The following is a 17,860-nucleotide window of genomic DNA, read 5'->3' as shown; positions in this document are numbered from 1 at the left end:
ATAACGGCCCGGAGAGGCAAGAACCTCAGAGACATCCTAGTTCCCAGCCACTTTACGATTAAACAAAATACAAACCCCACATGGCTGGGACGTAAGATCCCGACAGGCTCATATGCCTGTGGCAGATGTGTGGCCTGCAGATATATCCTCAGGGATTCCAAGAACGTAAGCGACAGTGAAGGCAAACAAACCTTCCAAATATCTCATTTCTTCAATTGCAATTCAATGGGGGTAGTATACCTCCTCACCTGCAGTTGCAAAATGATGTATGTGGGTAAAACATTCCGGGCTTTTAAAGAACGTATCAAGGAACATGTTACGTCCCCAAAAAAACGTTTAGACACCCCTATCTCTAGACATCTTAAGGAAAGTCATGGTGGGTCCTCTAAAGATATACGGTTCTGTGGCCTAGAACTCGTAAAACGCGAACAAAGACGAGGCGATTACGACAAAATCCTACGTCAAAAAGAGTGTAGGTGGATCCACAAACTCAACACTCTAAGCCCAAAAGGTCTGAATGAGGGATTTTCTTTCTCCCCATTAATTTGATCTATAAGGCAACAGCCAAAAACTGATGTGCTTATAGTGTGTCTTTTCTTTTCCTGATATACACATATATTTTCTAATTTTTAATCTACTGGCAATCACTATACAGTGTTTGTACTAACAGTGATCGTTATATGTACACAGCTCACGGTAATACTAACCTTTGAATACCAGCATTTTGAATATAGGACTATCATGTTGTCACTCCTCAACGAGTGACAATATAGATAATGCAACCCTATGTTTAATCGATTAAGTAGGGAACACCTCTAGATGGAGGTACCCAATAGGGGATCCATATACTGGCTTGGCACCTTTACTATTATGATAGAGACTACTGTTGTCACAGCGGGGATGACTACTCCGATACACAATGGAGAGATCCGCTGTATTGGGAGATTCTCTGTATCCGGGCCATGCTGCCGACGGGATACCTAGCCCCCTATAGCGGAGCGACCACATCCTTGTCTGGATATGACCAGACGAACCTTTTTTGTCTCCTTGATCATAGTAGATTTAGACCTATTTATACCCATGTACTGAGTCATACATAGGATATACATAATATGGACACTTTGTACTACTTTGTATTTTCACAGTATATGTTACCGGTACTCGCTCCTTTTTATTCCAACATAGAGATGGAAGGGCCCTGCACCAGTTTAGCAGTGATGCCCCTACCCTCTAACACGCCCACCGGTCCCTCTAGGATTGGCCCAGAGAGGGAGGGGGCGTTGAACTTCACTTAACTTTTAGTGAGTACGGATTGGAGGATCATCAAGGGGAGGAGCGTCTAGACCCCTTCTTAACAGGTCCGTTAACTCACACTGAGTAGCTCTTGAGAAAGGCGTCCAGTAACGCCGAAACGCGCGTCGGGCTTGCGGGCTTGCTCTTGCCGATGCAATTACTCTGACTTATTTTTTATTTTACTTACCTGGGCTCCTACGATGTCTATGCCGGTTCCAGTATGCAACCTTGAGGGATACCATTAGGCTGCCTCGAAGCAGCAGTTGAGTTTGCTACAAGGTAGACAGTTAGTTCAGGGCGCAATTACAGGCACGTTACTTTGTACCCGCTAAACCCAATGCTGGGATTTGAACTCTCCTGTACGTCCACATTAGTAACGACTGCATAAACCTTTTTGCTACTCTCTATCTGCCGCTACCTGCCGGTTCCATTACACAAGTTTTGAAGGACATCAGTAGGCTGCCTTGAAGCAGCAGTTGAATTGGTTGTGGGTTAGACAGTTGGCATTTATACAGAGGCATTTATCTTGTATTCTCTAAGTCTGTGCTGGAAGGACTGTTCTCTTCCCCATAGTGTTATTCACTATATGGAGGAATATCCAAACAGACTCTAAGAAAGTCTTGGCTGTACCTTCCTGTACGTTTATGCTAACTAACCACTGTATTTACCAGTTCTCCACACTCTAACTGCTGCTATTTCAGCAGGTATCCACTCTTTATTATTTTCGTTGCTTTGTTTTGCTAGAACCTGACTAGACCGTTAGCCTTACCCTATCTAGGAGAGGTGGATGTTGTTCATTTGATCCTTTTTTAAGGTCTCTTCACACCCATCCATTTCTGCTCCCTTATACATATATGGGTATATATACAGGAGCAATTCCAGTTTTTTAATAGGTGGTTTTGCCTCTTTCACTTTAAACACTTTTTAGGGTGTATTTACTATTAAAATTTATTATTTTTTCGGGTAAATTTGTTTACCAATTACTATATCTTTTTGAATAAAGGTTTATTACCATATTTATGTGACTCTCTACTTTAAGGGAGTAGTCAGTAAGTGGGAATGGACTCCACCCATCTTTAGTGGGCGGATTTCCTTTTTCCCATTTTCTTTTTCTCTTGTCCAAAGAGTTTGTATGATGTCTTGCAGGTGGTTGACACATAATTGCACATCTATATATATTACATGCTCTATGTAAACAGACCATCCACACGGACATCTGGGAGTAAATAAATGACCATTCGATTGTACTTACTACCCAGGCTTAAACTTGACAGTACTCCCCAGCAGTAATATAATAGATTCAATATTGATAGAATTCCAGTAATATAATAGTTGGCACTGGTATAAACTGAACGTTACATACCAGATTATAAATTACTAGATCATTCTCTAACATTTATCAGAAATAAAGACAATACATTCTCAGGCTGTCATGTTATATTTATTATGTAGGAAACCGATATATAATGAAACACATTTATATGTTTAATTATAATGGTAAATAATGCTGATTATGTGTGATTATTACAGGGACACTCTAAGCACATTGGGGGGGGGGTGGGGGGGACTACCACAACAAGAGGACATAGTCTTAAATTATAGGGACAAAGGTTTAAAAATAATATCAGGAAGTATTACTTTATTGAGAGGGTAGTGGATGCATGGAATAGCCTTCCAGCTGAAGTGGTAGAGGTTAACACAATAAAGGAGTTTAAGCATGCGTAGGATAGGCATAAGGCTATCCTAACTATAAGATAAGGCCAGGGACTAATGGAAGTATTTAGAAAATTGGGCAGACTAGATGGGCCAAATGGTTCTTATCTGCCGTCACATTCTATGTTTCTATAACCACTACAGCGCCTTGTAATGGTTTTACTGCTATGAGACTATAGGCATTATCCTCCAGGTTAAATTTGTGTACTGGATTAAGCCATACATTTATGATTAAAGACGCCATTTGGAAAGCATAGAAAGCAGTCATCGTCACAGCGATACAGGGGCATTTTCTTATCAATTGCTTTCAAGCGTTTCTCAGGACAGCAAACTTGAAAGTTTGGCTCATTGTAAAGCTCCTTGAAAACAAATGCTTTGTTAATGTTCTTTTTGATGCTATTAAACTGGCGTAGTTTTTGTACAATATGATATCGCCGATTGGGTTTGGTACAATACGCTTGACACGGTGAGTTTAAACTGAAGAATATTGCACATCCAGCACCGGGTGATTTTTTCATTAGATTTTCCAATGGCGATTTTTTTGACCCAGAAGTTGGATATAGAAGTCGATATGCGGCGTGCTCCTTTACATAGTTACCCAGGTCTTTATGTAATGATATTACCATCCGTGTTCCTTCGTATATCTGACTTTCACTGCTGAGTGACTTTGTTATATCATCCACTGTATCTTTTTCCAAAGCATCCGCTATATTTTGATCAGTCAGTTGGTTACATTCAGTTTTATCAAACTTAATCACATAGGCGTACTCTCCAGTAATACTGTATTAATAGAGAGACAAGAGGGATTAAGAAAATATATGGTACTTTGCACAGAAGTGTGCAATGCTAATGCATAGACATTTGAAGTTACTGTACTCACAGAACATCGTTAACTAACAAAAATTATCAATAATCCGATATAAAATATTTCAACAGGGAAAGGATATCCTATGATCTCTAAAACATTTTATCCTTCAATATCACTAATACATTTAAATTTCAACATTTTAATTATTTATTATTTAACCATGAAACTACTATTGTATTACATTTCTGTAAAAATTATACAATCAAGTTTATAATAAATGCTATATTATCATTTGTTTTAAAATAAAAAACAAACAAGCTGGTAGTAAAGTAGTTTTATCCAGAACAAGCCTAGACATTGTAAGCAGCCGATCGGTGGATTATTTGAAGGTCTATATTTCCCAGAAAATAAATATTATTCCATCACTACATCCACAGCTTGCTTCCTGCACATCGACACACAGCGACAAACAGGAAAACGGAAACAGATCCCTACCTGTATGTCTGGCTGACATAATCCGTTACCCTTTTTAGTTGTTCAGTAGTAAATCCGGTCACTGTTGATGTCGAGCTCCAGTAACAGAACAGGAGGCAGAGAACGGGCAACTTACACACCTGGAATCACAAAAAAATAGTTTACTCTCCTCATTACTAATAGAAGGGATAATTCATGGAGGGTATAACGGGATCTCCAAATGGGAACAGACCTATTCTTTATAATACATTGTATAAAATGCATTGAAAGATATGGAAAATAGTTAATCCAACATAACATAAAGATACCCACATTTGAAGTTATTGCCCAGGCTTTATATTTCCTGTAATTAACGCTCCGTTAACATGGAAGTGATCAAATCACAATCCCCGAAACTCTTGCTGCATTATTGGAAGGCATTAAAAGCTGTCTTATTTATGACACACTGCAAGTACGGAGCGAGGGTCAAACAGGGAACTTTGACATCACTTAGCCCGGTGCTGTGAGTACGAAGGACGTGTTTTAGAATGGAGGAGGTGGGTCAGAGAACACAGAGTTAAGATGCAAAATGCTACAACACTACACTGCACACAATTGAGCAGACAAAAATGAATTTGCCCAAAACTCATAAAATACATATATGTTGGAGCATCCCATTAAATAATTTACACTAGGAAATGACCAGATTTCTTTCAGCCAGGTTTTTTTGTATATTCCATATTTATTTGAACCCATTGAGTGCGAACCTGAGCCTTTAGCATTTTTTCTTGACTCATGTTAAACTTCCTTCATATTTGCCCCATTAGAGGCTGTGCTGGGTGGAGATATCTCTGCTATTTCTGTATAGTTATGATGTTACGTTCTCCTAGGAAGATGTATGATTAAATTAGGGACAGATTTCCTGCTGAAATCACTTTTTATTGGGGCAGTTTATTATGGCACCTTTACAATATAACTCCAAAATGTGTATATACATTGAACGTAGACACCCCAGGATATTGAGCATTTTATTTAAAAATTTACATTTACAGCTACTTGCCATCAGTCACGGATATTTGGTCGCTGTGTTTTTTCCCACATTTATTTTAAAATCCTTATTTATTTAAAAACTATACCAACAGCATAGTCGTTTTCAAACAAGCTCATTTACTCGCCAATTATAATTAAAAACAGGCACAAAACAGTTGCCTCATTCTGCAGGCTAAAAACAGCGGGTAAATATGATCTTAGTCAATGTTTACCTGCTTCTTCTGCCTTATGTTTTCCCCGGGTGTGCTCATCTCAGTTCTAGATTCTCAGTGTCACTCCTAGCACCAGGTAAAAGGGGGATTGAATGGAGACCCCTTAAGGACCAAACTTCTGGAATAAAAGGGAATCATGACATGTCACACGTCATGTGTCCTTAAGGGGTTAAAGTGACAATTAGCCAACAGAGGTCAAAAAAGAAGATTTTTTCCAGAAACTGTGACTGCAGCTACTGAGGGAGGGAGACCAGCAGTGATACAGTATGTTTTATCTTTGCTGTGCCGGAGTGGCAGTTTCATTCTTTTTATTCCCCACAAATGAAGGTCTACTGGGATATTGAGATATCAGAAACGAAAACAAATATGTGTCAAAGGATATGATGTGTCCATGAATTGTTAGCAATGTGTGAGGAACTGACTCTGCTGGGTTTCGCACCCTGGTTTACATGCTGCTAAACCTCTTCCTTACCAGTACACCAGCCTGCCTTTTAGTACCTGAGATCTGGTAACCTTGACTCTACAAGCATTGGTATCAGTGACAAGTCTCTTCAGCTGTGTCTGGTCATGTGTCTGGTTCTTGGCCTATAAAAGCCACTACCTGTCTCTGTACCTTTGCCAGATTATTGTGGTTCCTGTACTCTCTAATCAAGCTTGTTCCTGTTTCTCCTACCTGTTGCTGAATTTGGACCGTTTTGACTTTGCTGCTTCGCCTTCCCACTGACCTCGGCTTGCCTCACGACGATTATCATCTCTCTGTTCCAGTCTACCATCTCTGCTTAAGACCAGACGGCCACTCAAGGCTCAGGGGCTCAACCACCTGGGTAACGAGTGGCTACCTCTGGCAGAAAACATTGCTGATCTGGCTACTGGACTCCAAAACTTTCTAACATCAATATCATTATACAATGTAACAAACAAAGACACTCTTAGAGAAAGTGTTTAAAAGTATTAGTCTTATAATAAAGAGCATTGCACCCGAAATAATTGGTCCAGAAAACAAAATGGTACCAAGAGTGACCAGAATATCCATACAGAGGTATTTATGCATGCAGGAATGATAAGAAACAGCAGAAAGGAAGCGGAAGAAATAATGGGAAAGTGAAGAGAAGAAGTGACAAAGACAAAAGGCACAAATCAGCTTTGCCCTCGCCCCTTGCAACCTCCAACCTGTTCTACTGTGCTCAAGTTCTCACTGCTCCACTCTCACCCCTGACCCCTTCAGCATTTATCACAGATAGGATGTTATCTGGCTCTACACAAAATTCCTTCCACATTCCTCACTTTTTATTATAACATTTATCTGTTTCTGCAGCCGAGTGCGCCACATGCTGTAAAGGAAAACTGAATTCCACAAGGACTGAATTTTTGGACAGCTCCACCAAATCAAGGCCGATTGGCTTGGTTGAATATGTGCTAAGCGTACAGGCACTAGGCTCCACCTTTGTGTCTGGCATAATTATGTCTGTGTCTATATTGTTAAAAAAACCAAAGGTTGGATAAATAGATTTTTATAGAGGTCCTCAGGACCTAGTGTCAGGGTACCTGAGGCCTCTACCTCTAAGGGAGGTAGAGACTTGGTGGTGTATCCGTCCAGGCGAGCTGTCCTCTCCGTTCCTCGCGGTTCATCCAGTCACTTAAACACCGGCCGCGAGGAATCCACGTCCTTTTCTAGCAGGACGCTCAATACGTGACGTCATGACGCTAGCACGAGCTATCTGTCACTCAAGTGTCCGATATCCAATCGGTACTTTTCAGAGGCGTGATTTCCATCCAGAACCAGGGTATTTAAGCTTACTCCTTACTTCAGCTCATTGCCCTGTCGTGGTTCTAGCTTGTCTAGTCACTCAGTGCTCTGGTATTCTAGTTTGCTCTTTTGGTTTTGACTCGGCTCGTTGTACTACCCTGTTTCTCTGTTATCCCTTGACCCGGCTTGTCTCTCGCTTATCTGTCTTCTCGTTCCCTCGACCTCGGCTTGTCTCTGACTATTCTTTACTCTCGGTACGTTAGTCCGGCCATTCTAAGGCCCGGTATACGTACCTTTCCACTCTTTGTACTCTGCGTGTTGGATCCCTGTCCCGATCCTGACATTACGACAGGGCCAATGGATCCTGCAGGTACAAACAGTCAGCTTGGTTCTTCGGATCCCAGGTTTGACGCCATGGAACATAGGATGGATCAGATGGCTTTGGCACTACAGGCACTTTTGTCTCGTGCTAGTAATCCACCTGAGGAGACACGTACCCCTTCTATCTCTCCTGCAGTCTCAGGTCTAGAGGTAGCCACTGTAGGTGCTTCTTCCCGTATTACCCCACCAGTACGTTATGGCGGGTCACCGGAGAAGTGTCGTGGCTTTCTAAACCAGATTAGCATCCATTTCGAACTACAACCCCGCTCTTATCCTACAGATAGAGCAAAAGTTGGATTTATTATTACTCTGCTCATTGAAAAAGCTTTGAGATGGGCCAATCCTTTATGGGAGAATGATAATCCACTCGTCTATAATTATAATGCCTTTGTAGCTGCGTTTAGAAGAACTTTTGACCCTCCTGGCAGAAAGGTCAATGCAGCTAGATTAATGTTGCGCCTTAAACAGGACAATCGAACACTTGTGGATTATGCACTAGAGTTCAGATCCTTGGCGGCAGAAGTTAAGTGGAACGAACAGGCTTATATAGATGTGTTTCTGAATGGGTTATCAGATGTAATTCTTGACGAGGTCGCTACTAGAGAACTCCCTGAAAATTTGGAGGATTTAATTTCTTTTATATCTCGTATTGATGAACGCTTAAGAGAGAGGCAGAACACTCGAGATAGGACCCGTAGACCCTCCTTTAAACTAGCGCCTACCTTTCAAATCTCTGAGTTCGAAGACTTACGTATTCCTGAACCTATGCAGATAGGCAGTACTCATCTCACTGAAAGGGAGAGACAGTACAGGAGAAGGGAGGGTTTATGTATGTATTGTGGAGTCAGGGGTCATTTACGCCTAAATTGTCCCAATCGTTCGGGAAACGCTCGCACCTAAGTTCCTCTAGAGGACAGGCCTTGGGTGTTTCTACTTTGTCCTCTATTCACAACTACAAGGAGCTCAGGCTTGTGTTACCCGTTTCTTTAAAGTGGGAGAAGGGAGTAGTTAAGACTATGGCACTAATCGATTCTGGAGCTGCTGAGAGCTTTATAGATCAGGGTTTTGCTGCCAAGCATGCTATTCCATCCCAGTTAAAAGAGACACCTCTGGCTGTTGAGGCCATCGATGGTAGACCGTTACTTGAGCCTGTTATTTTTCATGAGACCATACCGATTAACTTGACTGTTGGCATCCTGCATAAAGAGGATATATCCTTGATGCTCATTTCTTCTCCGTCTATTCCCATAGTTCTGGGGTACTCCTGGCTGAGGAGACACAACCCTATTATTAATTGGGAATCAGGGGAGATAGTTTCATGGGGAGAGAATTGTCAAGAAAAATGCTTGCGGAAGGTCTTACCTCTTGGGTTAACTAATACATCGAATACCTCTGACAATCCTACAGAGACACAAATTCCGCCTCAGTATCTAGATTTAAAGGCAGTATTTGACAAAAAGAAAGCCGATACCTTACCCCCACACAGGTCCTTTGATTGCAAAATTAACCTACTCCCTGGTACCATGCCTCCCAGAGGTCATGTATACCCATTATCTATAAAGGAGAACTCAGTCCTAGAGGAATATATTCACGAGAATTTAGACAAGGGATTCATCAGGAGGTCCTCCTCCCCTGCCGGGGCTGGATTTTTTTTTGTTAAAAAGAAAGATGGTTCTTTGAGACCTTGTATTGATTATCGAGGCCTGAATAAGATAACCATTAAAAATGCCTACCCGATTCCCTTGATCACCGAACTCTTCGATCGTTTGAAGGGCTCTACAATTTTCACCAAGTTAGACCTCAGAGGGGCATATAACTTGGTGAGAATCCAGCAGGGACATGAGTGGATGACGGCATTCAATACTCGATATGGCCACTATGAATATACCGTCATGCCTTTTGGGTTATGCAATGCACCAGCAGTATTCCAAGATCTGATTAATGAGGTTCTTAGGGAATTTCAGCAAGAGTGCGTCATTGTATACCTAGATGATATACTCATTCATTCTAGTGACATTGAGATTCATCACAAACAAGTCAGGAGGGTTTTGCACAAGCTTCTCCAGCATGGCTTGTACTGCAAGTTGGAGAAATGTAGCTTTGATCAAACCCAGGTAACCTTTCTCGGCTATGTGATCTCTGGGGAGGGATTTAAGATGGATCCGGATAAGCTCCAATCCATTCTAGAGTGGCCTTTACCCACAGGTCTTAAAGCCATACAGAGATTTATTGGTTTTTCCAATTATTATAGGCGCTTTATTAAGGGCTATTCTTCCATTATTGCACCTATCACTAACATGACCAAACAGGGGGCTGACACTAAGAATTGGACTACTGAAGCTCTTCTTGCGTTCAAGACTCTCAAGGAGCTTTTCGCTTCCGCTCCAATTTTAGTTCACCCTGACACTTCTCTGCCATTTTTGCTCGAGGTAGACGCATCAGAGACTGGTTTAGGTGCTGTTCTATCCCAAAGGTTGGGTGTTGATAAACCATTACATCCATGTGGATTTTTCTCTAAAAAATTGACCGGTACTGAAAGCAGGTATGACATTGGTGACAGAGAATTACTAGCGGTTATCAAGGCTTTGAAAGAATGGAGACATTTATTGGAAGGTACATTACATCCTGTTACCATCCTGACAGACCACAAAAACTTGTCTTATATCGGAGAGGCCAAGCGTCTGTCCTCCAGGCAGGCTCGTTGGTCGTTGTTTCTTACCCATTTCAATTACGTTCTGACTTACAGACCTGGGTCAAAGAATTCTAAAGCCGATGCGCTATCTCGCCAATATGAACCCTCTGCTTCAGTTGAACCACTTTTGTCTTCCATTGTACCCAAATGCAATATTATTGCTAATACCAGTCTCAAAATTCATTCCCCGCTACTTGACCAGATCTTGAAGTCACAACATCTAGCTCCCGGAAACACTCCTGAGGGAAGAAACTTTGTTCCTCCTGAACTTCAACTGGAGCTCTTACAATGTTTTCATGAAAGTAAAATAGCTGGTCATCCTGGTATTCGCAAGACGTACTCTCTGATATCCAAGGATTTCTGGTGGCCTTCACTTCGTAAGGATATTGAGGAGTTCGTCGCAGCTTGTGAGACTTGTGCCAAGACTAAACTATCTCATGCATCCCCATGTGGCCTGTTACACCCCTTGGACATTCCTGAGAAACCTTGGTCCTGTTTGTCCATTGACTTTATCGTTGATTTGCCTGCTTCCAAAAGACAGACTGTTATTCTCACGGTGGTGGATAGATTTACCAAGATGGCTCATTTCGTGCCATTACCTAAACTTCCGACTTCCCCTGAATTGGCGGAGATTTTTGCGAGAGAAGTTTTTCGCCTACATGGGATTCCTTCAGAGATTGTTTCTGATAGAGGTTCTCAATTTGTCTCACGTTTCTGGAGATCCTTTTGTTCTCAAATGGGCACCAAATTGAACTTCTCCTCTGCCTATCACCCTCAGTCTAACGGAGCTGCTGAACGTACTAATCAAAAGATCGAACAGTATCTGCGTTGCTTTGTTTCCGAACACCAGGACGATTGGGTCGGTCTGATTCCTTGGGCGGAGTTCGCACACAATAACCTTGTTTGCGATTCAACTCGCTCTAGCCCTTTCTTCATGAACTATGGCTTTCATCCTTCGATTTTTCCTTCGGTTTCCTCTTCTCAGGGGATACCGTCGGTTGATGATCATGTCGCCAACCTGAAGAAATTATGGGATCAAACTCGACAAATTCTATTACATAGTTCCTCACTGTTCAAGAAACACGCGGACAAACATAGAAGAGCGGCTCCTGTTTTTGTTCCTGGGGATAGGGTATGGTTGAGTACTAAGAATATCCGCCTAAAAGTTCCGTCCATGAAATTTGCTCCTCGTTACATAGGTCCTTACAGGGTTCTCACTCGTATCAATCCGGTTGCGTATCGCCTTGCTCTGCCACCTGCCTTACGCATTCCTAACTCTTTTCATGTCTCCTTGTTGAAACCCCTCATTTGCAACAAATTCTCCTCTAAGGTCTCCTCGCCTCGTCCTGTTCAGGTGGAGGGTCGGGAGGAGTACGAGGTCAGCTCCATCATTGACTCCAGAATTTCAAGGGGAAAATTGCAATATCTGGTCAACTGGAGGGGATATGGTCCTGAGGAGAGGAGTTGGGTACCTCAGGAGGACGTCCATGCTTCTCGCCTTCGCAGAGCATTTCACCTTCGCTTCCCATCTCGCCCCGGTTCATTCCGCCCGGTGGGCGTATCTGAGAGGGGGGGTACTGTCAGGGTACCTGAGGCCTCTACCTCTAAGGGAGGTAGAGACTTGGTGGTGTATCCGTCCAGGCGAGCTGTCCTCTCCGTTCCTCGCGGTTCATCCAGTCACTTAAACACCGGCCGCGAGGAATCCACGTCCTTTTCTAGCAGGACGCTCAATACGTGACGTCATGACGCTAGCACGAGCTATCTGTCACTCAAGTGTCCGATATCCAATCGGTACTTTTCAGAGGCGTGATTTCCATCCAGAACCAGGGTATTTAAGCTTACTCCTTACTTCAGCTCATTGCCCTGTCGTGGTTCTAGCTTGTCTAGTCACTCAGTGCTCTGGTATTCTAGTTTGCTCTTTTGGTTTTGACTCGGCTCGTTGTACTACCCTGTTTCTCTGTTATCCCTTGACCCGGCTTGTCTCTCGCTTATCTGTCTTCTCGTTCCCTCGACCTCGGCTTGTCTCTGACTATTCTTTACTCTCGGTACGTTAGTCCGGCCATTCTAAGGCCCGGTATACGTACCTTTCCACTCTTTGTACTCTGCGTGTTGGATCCCTGTCCCGATCCTGACACCTAGATACTCTTGCATTGCCATGCGTGCAAAGAAAGGGTCAGAATGTGATTTTCCAAATAGGTAATGGGTGTATTGGCAGGAAGTTAAAATAAATATGTGTACAAGCAATAGTGTTCCAAACACTAAAGAAGTTTTAAGTGGAGGGCAGAAACAAGGTATTGGGTGGACGAAGCCTGGTTGGGTTTTAAATAAATAACTAGTAATCAATGAATCCTCCATATCTACCCAGAGAACCAGTCCACCTTGGGCAACCATGATTGCACATTGTGCCAATATCAAAACCTTATGATAAGTGCATATGCAAGGTAGTCCCAATCCACCCATGCACCGCGCCAAACACATAGAACCTCTGAGGATACATCTGGGCTTAAGGGAATCTACATATCGTTTAAAAGCCCTCTGGCTGGACACTAGGAGGGTTAGTGTTCAATAAATATAATCATTTGGGGTAAATGGGCATTTTAATTGTTGCAATCCTAGATAATCATGAGAGGTCAAGATGTTTCCATCTCAGGATCTAAGCCCACTGTTTTGTTTAATTAAACTTCGAATGGACTGAAAATGTTTGGGGATCTGAATCTCTAGGTATGTAAGAAAGGTATCTCTCCACTCATGCTGATATTGGTGATACAAGGACATCACTTTTTCCCCTGGAAGACCCACTGGCAGTGCCTGAGACTTACACCAATTCATTTTATGATAGGAGACCCTTATAAAATGTGCGAGTGTTTACTGTATTGCAAGGAGAGAGGTGATGGGATCAGTTAAAGCAATCATAATGTAACCTGCAAATAATTCTAGAACAGGGAGTATCCAGAAATATTGAGATAGAAACAGATAGCAATAGCAAGTGGATCTTGGAGCAGATTGTAGAGGAGCGGTGAAATCAAGCAACTCTGTCTTTACCTTCCTGATAAATGTTTTTTGGAAGACTGGTGTTAATTGAGAGCCTATATCACTTGTTTGAATGGCTTAATCTCTACTAGGGAAAAAAGAAGCTCCCATAACAGCAAAAAGCTGACCGATCAGTCCTGTCCCTTACATGTACAACACCAAATTCTTCAAGAGTCGGCTGATGGTTAGGTTCTACTACTACCACCCTTCTCTTTTAGTTCATCAGAAGATGGAGTCATCACAATAGGCTCCTGCTGTTATTCCTCTGGATCGAAACCTAATTCTAAGCTTGTTAGAATTTCCCTAAACACTTTTTTGTTGGAGGGTGAAAAAGTTAAGTTTGCAGGTAATAGTGGTGACACCGGTACTGCCTACTTTCTTCCCTGAATATGCATAGTTCTAGAGTGAGTAGTAGTGCTAGTTTGCAATACAGGGCTGCTGGATTTTGCTGACCGTACTGGCTCACGGCTGATTGTACGTTTGACGGAGCTGCTCCTGTTGCTCAGTAAACAGTCTACTAATAAATTTAGCAGGATCCGTCATCTTCTTCTACTATTCAACATGAACTGACACTTTACGATTTCACCACATTTGAAATTTAGACTATAATACAGGCATTCTCTTACTAGGTGGTGGGTCAGACATTTATTTTCTAAGTAATTGCTGCTGAGTAGGCTGACCTGCGGTGCTGCTGCCTGCAGCTGAAGATGCTGTAGAGGTGGACAGCTTTGGCTCTGGCTTATCATCATCATCCTTTGGGGGAACAACCTCCCTTACATTTTTCTTCTTCAAAAACATGCAGGACCACATTCTGTGCTGCTAATTGATTTATTACACTTTAAATGCTGTTTTGGTGCCCTTTAGTAGGACTGCCAATTTAAGAATTCCAAATTAGGGTGCTGTTTAGTAGATGACTCCTAATTTTATACCCTGCTGTGGAGTTCCCCGTACCAAATGGGGCAAAGCCATTCGGTACAATATTAAAGCCTTATGATAAGTGCGTAAAGTGATTACGAGCTGAGTCAACCCTACTGGGATTGGAACCTGCAACAGTTGACCAGATTCTACTGCTTGATGCATTAGCCCACTGAGCTATCTCGCCAGCCTATAAAAGGCAATTGCCTTGCCAAAACAGATGGAAACCAGAAAGTAAAAGTGGTAAATGCTATAATTTTTCTACATGGTCCCTTCTGAGTTTCCAATTTCATTCCAGTTTTGGTCAATGTGCATCAGTGGAATGCATTGCACATTAATTACATAATTTCTTTAATAATCAGAAGTACACGGCACAAGGTGGACACCCACAGGGTTATTGTCTAATGATGTAAACTGATATTTTTTCCATGTGAATTAATAAATAAAGTGCTGAAGCGCTCACTGACTATTTCCCAAAATACCCTCATAGCTTTTTGCCCTTATTGAATACCCAGTACCTGTTCAGTGGCGGCTGGTGACATTTCAAGCTGGTGGGGTTCCAGGCTGGACACATGGTTTTCACTCACCACCTAGATATTTTTAATCAGGAATAGGAGTATGTCTGTATGGCACTAATACCTCCATAATAATATGTTAATAATACCATGTATAGGGGATAAACCATTCAGACCTATTCCTATTAATTAGTTAAATAAATTGGCCATTTAAAGCATTAAGCGACTGCAGAATGCCCTAAAAAGAGCGTTATTGGTTAAAAAAAAAAATCACATGATCATGTCAATTGATGAGGCATGGTCATTTAAATATGGACATTTAGACCTGGATCCTGTTACTGACAAATGATGAAGCTTTGAGAGCCACGCGTGTTTTGGCTAGGCTATTACACCAGAACTCTGATAAGTGCTATTTTTTTTATCTTTGTCTATTTATATCTATCTATTTATTATTTTATGCAATTGTTGTTTTCAACTAATTATGCAATAAATATATATATAAGTACTTCTGATAGTCCTAGTCTTGTATCCAGGTTCCAAATTATTGTCTGGGGCATTGTCACCCCACAAGCTGACACTAGGCTTCTCCACCCAAAAGCCAGGGATTTGTAAGAGTCTAGTAAAGGTGAGAGATTTTTTAATATCATCGTGTCAGTATATGGTGTTTAGATATACTACACTAATACTGCTGGTCTGTTTTGCCTCAAGAGTGTACCCTCTTTGAAGACAAGTTCAAGAGTACATCTGGAAATAAAAACACTGAGCCACATATTTCAATCTCTAAACAATATTGACACAACCGTAGGTAGGGCTATGATTATCCCTTACATATGATTTTATTGTGAGCGCCCCACTATTTTTATATAAGTTCATCACTTATATACACCTGTTTTTTTATAATTTATATAGGTGAGGGAAAAGAGAGATCCCACCTCAAGTGGTTTTGAGCTGCTTGTAAAAACACAAATTCTTAAAGGATCACTATAGTGTCGGGAAAACAAATCGGTTTTCCTGACACTATAGTGCCCTGAGGGTGCCCCCACCCTCAGGGTCCCCCTCCCGTGGCGCTGTAGGGGTTAAAACCCCTTCAGCAGCTGACCTTAATCCAGCACTCGGCTCCCTCGGCGCTGGTGACCTCTCCTCCCACTCCGACGTCAGCTCCCCCGTCTGACGTCACAGGAGCCGAATGCGCATGTGCGGTAAGTGCCGCGCGTGCATTCAAAGTGTCCATAGGAAAGCATTTCTCAATGCTTTCCTATGGATGCTCTGCGCGATGGAGGCATAATATGCCTCCAGCGTCGCAGATGCGCCTCTAGTGGCTGTCCGGAAGACAGCCACTAGAGGCTGGCTTAACCCCAAATGTAAACATAGCAATTTCTCTGAAACTGTTATGTTTACATCTGAAGGGTTAAAACCTGAGGGACCTGCCACCCAGACCACTTCATTGAGCTGTCCCTTTAATTTTCTATTGAAGCGCGTAATCACACTAACTCCCTAGTGAGTTAAAATCTGTTTTATTTGAAATAAGTAACATGTATAGACAGATATAATGCAATATGTTATAGCATTTTGTTTGGTTTTATAACTTACCTGAAATGCCATAGTGAGTGTATGGATTGTATCAGACAACGTATTCTCTAATTTCTCTCTGTCAGTGACAGTATTTATAGCAATGCATCAATGCTGATAACATCTCTTTACCCAATGCTGCAAGTGGCACAGACAGATTAAAGATAATATATGTGTCAACACATGTAAAATGCAGACACAATATCACCACAAACCTTCGTGGCAAGTTCTCTTGAAATGATTTACAGAAACACCTTCTGTGATGTGCCATGTGCCCTATCCCTTTTCACTGCACCCCCTGGAATGCTCGCTCTGTATGTACCAAATCCGCTTTCATTCATGATTCCTTTATTTCCAACTTTTTGATTTCTTTCATTGAAACTTGGCTCTCCCCCGCTGACTGCTTCTTTGGCTTATGGCATTGGCTGCCTCCAACTCTCACATTCTCCCAGACCTGGTGACCACAAAGGTAGCGGTGTTGGTCTCCTTCTATCTGTCCCTTTTGACATGTGGCATGTGTTTTATTCACAATGGATTTCAGATATCTGGCAGCATTTGGTCCAGTTGAAATCTGGATCAAATTCAGACCTGTTCGGGGGCCTTAATTATAAAATCCAGACATTGGTATCCCTTTAGACCTTACCTTCTGCAATCACTGTTCTATTGCTAGTCTATCACACATCTCCCTCTCTCTGATCATCATCTCCTAAGTTGCAATCTTATCCTGCTTAAACTCCCTCATGTGCCACACCTACACTCTACAGAAAACTGAAAGATCTTGATCTGTAGAAGCTTTCCATCTACATCTTACCACTCTTACTGATCTCGACTACCACATGACCTTCTATAGCATCTACCCTCTACAACTCTTCTATATAAGATATGTCCAATTACTGCCCACCTTGTTGGTCAAACTGTGATGGTAGTCACCGTCACTGGGGATGGAAGACAGACACTATGATTCTCCACCTGAGATTCCTCTTGTTTTTGGCATCCCTGTGTCCTGTATTGGTGCAGGGTATGTTAAATGTATTTTTCATCTGTGCCTTTCCTCCTCCTCCCACTTTTTACTGTCCTATTGTTTCCCCAGCAGGGCGTTGTCCCAGGGACACTGCCAGACCAGTTTAAACTAGCTGCCCTGTTGGTTCTCAGCCCTTACCATTGTCTGGCCCCACTCTTCCTTGTACTGTAGTGCTTTATGCTCCCTATTGTATGTAAATGGAGCTGTTGGGTGCATAAATCTGTGTCTATTAAAGTCAGTTGTTGTTTTAACCTTCAGCAAGAAGTCGTATATAAGGTATATAATCTGCTGATGAAAAGTGTGTCCAGGGCTATAATCACAGTAGCCTGGTCTAGGGTGGAAAAGGACCTCAGTGATCCCAGTCAAGCCTCGGCGACTGGGTCTGAAGTGCTTCTGGGTCCCTGATAGCTACAAGGAAGAATACTTGGCAGAGGTACTTGGTCGCAGCTCCGTCAAATTTT

At 42.2% G+C, this 17,860-nt stretch overlaps 1 protein-coding gene across 1 annotated transcript; it reads right to left on the bottom strand.

The window, feature by feature from the left end:
• Positions 1–3,213: 3,213 nt before the first annotated feature.
• LOC134601554 (uncharacterized) lies at positions 3,214–16,434 on the bottom strand. The gene is made up of 3 exons (XM_063446073.1): positions 16,400–16,434; positions 4,310–4,428; positions 3,214–3,786 (listed from the first exon to the last, which is right to left on the bottom strand). Exons 1-3 carry the CDS (start codon positions 16,409–16,411, stop codon positions 3,219–3,221), a joined length of 699 nt encoding a protein of 232 aa, XP_063302143.1. The 5' UTR covers positions 16,412–16,434; the 3' UTR covers positions 3,214–3,218.
• Positions 16,435–17,860: the final 1,426 nt, after the last annotated feature.

Source organism: Pelobates fuscus, chromosome 3, assembly GCF_036172605.1.
Source record: "Pelobates fuscus isolate aPelFus1 chromosome 3, aPelFus1.pri, whole genome shotgun sequence".
Lineage (NCBI taxonomy): Eukaryota > Metazoa > Chordata > Amphibia > Anura > Pelobatidae > Pelobates > Pelobates fuscus.
The sequence above is the reverse complement of the archived record's forward strand: the minus strand, read 5'-3'. Positions and strand labels throughout refer to the sequence as shown.

Excerpts from the sequence above, each read along its gene's own strand:
- LOC134601554 (XM_063446073.1), bottom strand. Across the intron at positions 3,787-4,309 it reads TATGTCAGCCAGACATACAG|TATTACTGGAGAGTACGCCT; the intron begins GTAGGGATCTGT and ends CTATTAATACAG.